The sequence below is a fragment of the Gymnoscopelus braueri genome, assembly GCF_963280865.1.
Source record: "Gymnoscopelus braueri genome assembly, chromosome: 3".
Taxonomy (NCBI): Eukaryota; Metazoa; Chordata; class Actinopteri; order Myctophiformes; family Myctophidae; genus Gymnoscopelus; species Gymnoscopelus braueri.
Window position 1 is genome coordinate 51,931,174 of NC_137612.1, and position 8,601 is coordinate 51,939,774.

At 39.8% G+C, this 8,601-nt stretch overlaps 1 protein-coding gene across 1 annotated transcript; it reads left to right on the top strand.

Annotated features, from left to right (window-relative positions):
* Positions 1-370: 370 nt before the first annotated feature.
* LOC308082552 (interferon-induced GTP-binding protein Mx-like) lies at positions 371-7,664 on the top strand. The gene is made up of 13 exons (XM_080424370.1): positions 371-497; positions 978-1,070; positions 1,395-1,463; positions 1,572-1,726; positions 2,577-2,715; positions 3,255-3,453; positions 4,414-4,492; positions 4,624-4,746; positions 4,949-5,084; positions 5,260-5,418; positions 5,508-5,584; positions 6,139-6,399; positions 6,629-7,664. The coding sequence occupies exons 2-13, from the start codon at positions 1,010-1,012 to the stop codon at positions 6,851-6,853; spliced, it is 1,683 nt and encodes a 560-aa protein (XP_080280496.1). The 5' UTR covers positions 371-497; positions 978-1,009; the 3' UTR covers positions 6,854-7,664.
* The last annotated feature ends 937 nt before the right edge of the window (positions 7,665-8,601 follow it).

Consider the following 8,601-nt stretch of genomic DNA (forward strand, 5'->3'; position numbering starts at 1 on the left):
AGATTTTGCAGGTGCTGCTACAGTACATTACAACGTTGAAGGTAACCTAAAGGGTCTTGCTGTCAGTAGGATTCTGGCAAGAAGCCTTCTTTTTATTTTCTGCTTAAGTTGGATTCAGTCAAGCGAGGTTACGGTCTACATTAGACAGTACAAGTTAAACAGTAAAGTACTTGAGAAAAGTGAATACTCAATGTGGATAAAACCATGCCCGGTCATTTCTCAGAATTCAAATGAAGTATACTGTATCATGGTATTATTCTAGGTGGTGTTAAAATTGTTAAGTTTCTAAACTTCCTGATCCCTGCAGAAACCCTCCTTGCTGCAGCAGCATTTTGAGGACACAGTGCGTCCCTGCATTGACCTCATTGACTCTCTTCGCTCCCTGGGTGTGGACAAGGACCTGTCGCTTCCAGCTATCGCCGTGATTGGAGACCAAAGCTCCGGGAAGAGTTCTGTGCTGGAGGCCCTGTCCGGAGTAGCTTTGCCAAGAGGAAGTGGTAAGACCTACAAGATGTGTCTTTTTGTGTGCACTGGTTCAAAAAAGTGGGGTCCGGACACCCCCAGGGGTCCTTGAGGGGGTCCCCGGAAATGAGATAAATATAGTATAAAAATCAGTTTAACCACTTTATTCTGCCATTCAAAAATAGGCGATGTAATAATATAATATATATAAAATAATATAAATAATAAGCTCACAACATATCGCACCGCAACGCATTGTGAGGCTATTTTTGTGAAAATCGGCCATTTTGATAGAATTGTGAAAAATGTGGAATACATTTTGAAAATGCAAATCTTCTCTTATAGGCTACTTGGCAAAAAAAAAAAATGATGGGGGTCTGTGGCCAAATATCAATTTGGGGGTTGGCATTAAAATGTTTTAGTGAAACAGTGGATGTGTCAATAGGCTAACATGGAGCAAGATATTCCGTGCCCACCAAGTGTAAAAGCCATATCTCACATTAACTCCTTTACAGGCATAGTGACAAGGTGCCCTCTTGAGTTAAAGATGAGGAAAACAATGAAAGGAGACCAGTGGCGAGGGAACATAAGCTACAATGTTCAGGGCGGTAGGTTACATTTTATTCCATCAACTGAAAGATGTTCAATTTTATTCCATCAACTCAAAGAGGATATTGTACAAAAATAATGAATGCTGAATCATCTTCATTTAGAGGGGTGGCAACACTTTTCCTCCATGGGGATACATGTATTATGCTCATTGCTCAGCTATGATGTCTGATATTTTATGACTTATTACAACAAAACCAAAATGACCAGTAACTTGTCGGAGTTAAATAAATCCCTCTATATGGGCAGCAATGAGTTTTCTGAATTAGAATGTCTCACACTGATTCCTCGGACATGTTTGAACATAACACCTTTTCTACTAGTGAGCCTGAAGTCCCGTAGTGAATGGTGCATTGATGATCCTTCACAAGTGGAGCAGATTATTAAGCAAGGTAATGACAAATGTTGAGTAGACATAATGTTTTTGCTCCATGAATGAAAGATTTGCCAAACACGACAAAGCCCACCTGCACGCTCACGTTCTTTTGCTCCAATTCCAGCTCAGGATGAAATGGCAGGAGTTGGTGTGGGGATCAGTGAGGATCTCATCAGTCTGGAGATCGCCTCTCCTGATGTTCCAGACCTCACTCTCATAGACCTGCCTGGCATTGCCAGGGTGGCTGTGAAGGGACAACCAGTAGATATTGGGGACCAGGTAAAGCCACTTCTTCTGTCTTGCTTCTTTGATTGTACATGAATGAGGGAACAGCTGGATCTGAACAAGACGTTTCTAGCGACCTCTAGAGTCTGTGCTGCTCTTTAAACCCAACTAGACCGAAATCGTTTGAACTGCCTTATATTGCCATTCTTCGGAACCGTGCTCTGACTTATGGGGCTATGAATAAAAATGTTACTTGAAGCAGAAGGATTGGGGGGTATGGCATTATGTTGTATATTCATTGAAGTTCAGTGAATACACTGCATGGGTTCACCTAAAGCAATAAGTTTTGTCCTTCTGGGAGCGTAAATACACTCGGCAAGTTTCATAGGAATGCATCCATTATATTTTGAAACGTATTGTGTGATCATGGAACTTTTGGCTTAAAGGCAGTGCTAGAGGAAGGACAAATATTAACGCTAGTTAATATTATTAACGCAAATATTAACGCTCCTCCGGGGAGCATGAAAGTGTTCAGCAAGTTTAATTTCATTAGATGGTGAGATATCTTTGTGCAAGTGGACATTTTATCACCATGGGGGCATTAAAATCAGTAGGGTTCATCCTCCGAGGAGTGTGAAGATACACAACATTCATTGGCATTCCAGCCAACATTGAATCAGCCAACTGAATTAACAACCTCGCCTTTCTTAGAGCCCCAACACTAGTGAAGCAAAAAAAAACGTCCCCATAAAATGCATGTCTATTTTTATGAAATAAACTGTATATAGACTGTGTGTGTGTGTGTGTGTGTGTGTGTGTGTGTGTGTGTGTGTGTGTGTGTGTGTGTGTGTGTGTGTGTGTGTGTGTGTGTGTGTGTGTGTGTTTGTCTGTGTGTGTGTTTTAGATCAAGAGATTGATACAGAAAGTCATCGCAAAGCAACAAACAATTTGTTTGGTGGTGGTTCCGTGTAATGTTGACATTGCAACTACTGAGGCATTGAAGATGGCACAGGAGGTGGACGGTGACGGAGAGAGGACTTTAGGTAAGTTGTTATTTAAAATGTCAACTTGATGTACTCGGGTGGCGCAGTGGTAAAGTCCCTGCCCACCACCACAGAGGTTGTGGGTTGGAATCCACGATGGTGCATCCGGCTTTGTCGAGCGTCTACACGAACACAACAACACAGAAATGTGTGTGGGGAGGAATCAATAGAGGGTATGCGTGTGACATCATCATCAAACCCGGAAGTTATGCAGGAATGCCTACTGAGTGGCAAAAAACTATTTTCTGGCCTTGAAACGCATGCATCCAAACATAAAAGTCCTATCTGATTGCATTAAGCAACGTTAAACTCACTTTGCATGTTGCTATGCCACTCGATTTGCCACTCGATGTGCTATTCACTTTAAGCATGCGCATACCCTCTATTGGCATAACGACTAAATTGGAGAGAAAAAGGGGTAACAAATAATTGGCTACTACAAATGATTAAAAAAAAACTTGATGTCTGTATCTTTGTTGTTACTAGGTTAACAGCAAGTACATTTGTCTCTTGTTTTCTCTCCATGTACGTATATGCAGGTATCCTCACCAAGCCGGACCTGATTGACAGAGGCACAGAGCAGACGGCGGTGGACATCGTTCATAATAAAGTCATCCCCCTCAAGAAGGGTTACATGATCGTCAGGTGCAGGGGCCAGCAGGAGATCGTGGACCAGGTGTCACTGATGGAGGTCACCAGGAGAGAGAAGGCCTTCTTTAAAGAACATACACACTTCAGGTCTGGACCCAAGACTTGCTGTACATACATAGATGGTCGAGAGTGCTTGTAATTTAAAAGTTTATGATCGTTGCATTGTAGAAGGGATGGGCCGGTGTCGTCTTCTTTTTTTTAACCCATTAAAACCTGACAAATGTCTTCTAATTCTAACAGTTTTCTGAAAAACGTATGTTGCTATATCGGTGGTTCTCCAACTTTTTCATGCCAAGGACCCCCAAAAGTATATGTATTTGGCTGCGGACCCCCATCTCAAAATATTTGTTCCAGGGACCCCCAGAAGCAAAGATTTGAGTTGAAAATGTTTGCAAATTTTCACTATTTTTGAATAGCTTACAAGTATAATATGGCTAAAATGACACAGATGTTTTCCTGATTTTAATGGGTTAATTCCCATCGGGGTCACCACAGTATAATCTGTTTATCGGCTTCCGTTTTCACTCGAGCCACCTGCATGTCCTCTCAGCGCATCCATAAACCTCCTCTTTGGCCTTCCTCTTCTCCTCTTGGCACATGACCTGAACTTCTCATAATGACACATTTTGTTTGGTTTACATATTGAACACAGGACCGGCTCGTTAAACCTGAGACGACCCAACCCTAATTAATTCAATCATCCAAATTCATTCATCATTATTGATGGGAATATTGATTATCAGTATTTTTCTATTTTACTGTTCGGTATGGAAGATGTGTCATTTACCTTTAACATATGATATGAACATTATTTAGATTTGTTCAGACAGATGCTAGGGTTGATGTCTACCTGCTATCCTAGTAACCTTTCAGCACTTATTTGTTCTCTTAGCATTTGATTGACTTGAATTGACTACGATTTAAGCTTGCTACACTCTGATCTTGCAGTTAATTGTCACTCTGAATAAGAGATCTATAAGAGACGTAAATGCCTTAATTGTAAATTGTATCATGTTAAGTGTTTTTCTTATTTCCCATTCTCATCAGAACACTGTATGATGATGGTCAAGCCTCCATTCCAAAACTGGCTGAGAAATTAACCCTTGAGCTGGTGAACCATATCGAGGTGCATTGTTCATTGTCCTTAATTAAAAAAAATTGCATTAATTACCTGATCACGGAAATTTCTTAAATCATGTTGTACTGTAGTGTGAAATGGTCCGACAAATGTCTCTTTCTACTCATTCCCATGTTCAGAGATCCTTGCCTGCACTGGAGAAAGAGATTACAATGAAACTCTCAGAAACACAACACGAGCTAGACAGATGTGGAAGTGGGCCCCCCTCTGATCCAGCAGAGAGACTGCACTTCCTTTTTGATGTGAGTATGCTTGTTACTCTCATGACCGTCTTTGGGGTGACACTTGTGTGGTTCGACGTAACAAATTCAAAACACATAACTTGTAGGGAACACTGAACCTGGTAACAACGTGACCTGTCTGATTTTACATGATACAATATAAATGTATAAAATGACTTAACTTTCATTCTATTGACTTACCCCTTCTCCTCCTATGTTTTAGAGAGTGATGGCATTTACTCGAAATGTCATTAGCCTGACCAAAGGGGAGGAAGTAAAATGTGGAGACAATGTCTTTGCTATACTCAGAGAAGAGTTTGGGAAATGGAGTGACCACATAGACAAATCTGGAATAAATTGTAAGTACATTGATCCATCTAGCTACAATAGGCAGTGACAAAAAAACACCCAAAATTATTAATAATACATTCCCATTATATGATCTAGTGATTCTCTTATCCAAGAAACTATCAATGGCCCAGTCATAACCAACATTATTTCTGCTCTGATCCCACGTATCTATTAATATTGCAGTCAACAGAAAGATTGAAAAAGAAGTGGCTGCGTATGAAAAGAAGTACCGTGGAAAAGAATTGCCTGGGTTCATCAACTACAAGACCTTTGAGACCATGGTGCAGGAGCAAATCAAACTTCTGGAGGAACCCGCTGTCCAGAAGCTCAGGGACATCGCAGGTAACGTGATGCGTTTGGTGTCATAATGTAGTCACAATGGCTTTTCATAATCTTCAGTTCGTTCATTATGTTTTCTATTTGCTTTCTAGATATTGTGAAGAAAGTGTTGATCGAGCTCGCTCAGTTGAGCTTTGTTGGATTTCCTAACCTCATCAAAGTTGCTAAGGTATCATTGTCACAAATACACTAGATATTTTACTTAAGTAAAAGTAGCAATACCACAGTATAAAAAGGCCTGTGTTCAAAAGTGTTACTTGAGTAAAAGTAGAAAAGTATTGGCTTCAAAATATACTTAAAGTACCAAAAGTAAAAATACAAAGATGTTTGAAAATAGCAGATCTACAAGCTCACAACGCGTCGCGATGCGACGCGTTGTGAGCTTGTAGATCTGCTATTTTCTGTATAAAATAAGGCTAAAGTGGCAGTATGTTTTATAATGTAATAATTTATATCTGCAAAGTAATTAGTAACTAAAGTTTTCAAATAATTATAGTCGAGTAAAAGTATAATATTTGCCTCTGAGATGTAGTGGAGTAGAAATAAAAGTATTGAAAATTGGAAATACTCCAGTAAAAGTAAAAAGACCTCAAAATTGTACTTAAGCACAGTACTTGAGTAAATGTATTTAGTTACTTTACACCACTGGTCGCAAATACTTATGTACTTTAGTGATTATTATTACTTTACTATTATTTTATTGCCATTTGCTTTGCTATCCAGACAAAGATTGAAAGCATCAAGCAGCAGAAAGAGCCCGTTGCAGAATCCATGCTGAGGACCCAGTTCAAGATGGAGATGATCATTTACACCCAGGACAGAACATACAGCAGTGCCTTAAAGAGGAGGAAGCTGGATTATGAGGCTGTGAATGGCTCTGGAAGTTCATTTGCCGCACTCTCCAAACAGCTAACTAGCAAAACCTGCCTGGGGTCGGAGGCCACCCTGTCAGAGCTGATGTTTCACCTGAAATCCTATTATGAAGTAAGTCCTCTCTTGCATCTTCAGCCCAGAGAAAACAAATGTATTAAACATGTCACATTTTTATTTACATGTATATTTGTTCCATCCATTCATGGTCTACTAACTGCAAGTGTTCCTGATGTTGACAATAATTTTTAATTTTGTGAATTTTAAGAATCCATAGAGGGAGGATCAGAATACTGACATCATTTTAACATTTATGATTTTTCTTCTTTTTCTCCCGCTCTAGATTGCCAGCCAGCGTCTGGCAGACCAGATCCCTATGGTGATCCGCTTCCACATATTGGAGGAGGCTGCCTCTCAGCTGCAGAGGGACATGCTGCAGATGTTGCAGGACAAGGACAAGACGGAGTTCCTGTTACACGAGGACTCAAGTGTCAATGACAGGAGAACCACACTGCAGAATCGGCTGAAGCGCCTGATGCAGGCTCGCACTCGCTTGCTGGAGTTCTAATATCTGCAAAACTTTGCAGATAAGTTTCTGTGAACCACATTCACCCCTGTATTCCCTATTTTGGGAAAGTCATTACAGGTCAAGATTCAGCAAAAATAGGCAAGAAATGGGTCAAATCTAGGTGAAAATGTGCTATAGAAAGTCAGCAGAAATAGTAGATCTACAAGCTCACAACTTTGGTGTGTCTTGAGCTTGCAGATTGACTATCTTTGCTATTGGACATGCAATGAAGTATATAGGGTTTAATTGGTTCAAATGTTTGGCTTCATGACCTGAATTGGTTTCTTTTGCTTTTATCTTCATGTATAGCACAAATGCAGCTGTCATATTTCAGTGGTTATCAAAGATTTTCATGTCAAGGACGATTTGATATTTATTTGGCCGTGGATTGCCAAGGAGGAAAGATTTGTGTAAAAAGTAATTATATATTCAAAACTTTTCTTTGTAGATCGCCCTAGGGTTAAAGGGTGTAAACTGATTAAAAACTTTAACCCTACGGGCCGTGGAACCAACTTAAGGACCCCTGGGGGTCCCCGGACACCTGAGAACCACTGTCATATTTGACACATTCAAAACTGTCACTTAATGTTACTTTCCGTGTGTTTTTGTGATTTTGTTGATCATGAAGATCTTTCAACTTTTTTCTTCTAAGTGGCGTGCTATACAAGACTGTGATACAGTCTGCTGTAGTAGACTAGTTTATTCTTTTTTCATATACAGTACAGTATATCTGTATGAACGCACAATGTTCTGCGTGATAAGGTTTCCTCTCTGCATGTGTTTTGTGTGGTTAAGTAGTGCTTCCTGATGTCTTAAACCCATCCATTAGTTAATTATAAAAATGTTCATTTTCAAAACAATGTAAACATTAAGTTTGGGTTGTTCATGTAAAAGTTGTTCTGTTTCGGGCTGTTGGCCCACCCTGTAGTTTAATAAAACCCTTGGAAAAAGTCTGAAAATGCTTTGTGCTGGTGGTTCTTGTGCGCTGAAGAGGGGAGTCAGTCATGGTGCAACTCAGTCATGTTGCACCATGGTTCCCTTAGACCATATTACAGACACATTTCTCTGAAGATTCAAGAAAGAATGTATTCAGTAGTTATAGCTGTACTTAACACTAATTTGTTAACATCTTGAAGGTATAACTGGAGTACTTCACATATGAAAGGAACCATATAAAATAACCTACCAAAACAAAAGGTAACTTGCAAAAGAACTGCTGCTGTAACACCATGCAATTGCATGGGATCTACTGTGTAATTCTGACAGGTAAAAGTTACCATCATAGCATACAACACTAAATGTATATATCTTTCAGATTGACTAGACTCCCCGTGACCTGAACCAGTGAAAATAGCTGATACGTTTGGTATTTTCAGCAAAAGTTTTTTCTTTTTTTAATATGTATTCAAATTCCTTTTTCAAAATCCTTTGAAATACTTTTCGTAGTAAACGGAACAAAAGACCCATAAAAAAGGGGTCCCGACCCCACTGTTTGGGAAACTTTGGACTAGACCTTCAGGTACTCATAGTGTTTCTGTATTGTTTTCATCATTGCCCTCTCAGGGCTGAAGTGTGAGAAAAACAAAACATTGGAAATGTTCCTGTACCACCAGATGCATCATGACAACGTGCATGAAGAGCAAAAGTAACGACAAAATGCATAAACCTAGTGTACAGTAGGCTACAGCTGGCCAACAGTGGCATTTTACAGAAGTTGGATAATGGTCTCTTCCAGGAAAAAAAATGTC

Bases quoted from the DNA above. Each gene is read 5' to 3' on its own strand.
- LOC308082552 (XM_080424370.1), top strand. From the start codon at position 1,010: ATGAGGAAAACAATGAAAGGAGACCAGTGGCGAGGGAACATAAGCTAC. The intron at 1,071-1,394 runs GTAGGTTACATT...CTTTTCTACTAG, and splicing joins AAGCTACAATGTTCAGGGCG to TGAGCCTGAAGTCCCGTAGT. The intron at 5,085-5,259 runs GTAAGTACATTG...TTAATATTGCAG, and splicing joins AGACAAATCTGGAATAAATT to TCAACAGAAAGATTGAAAAA.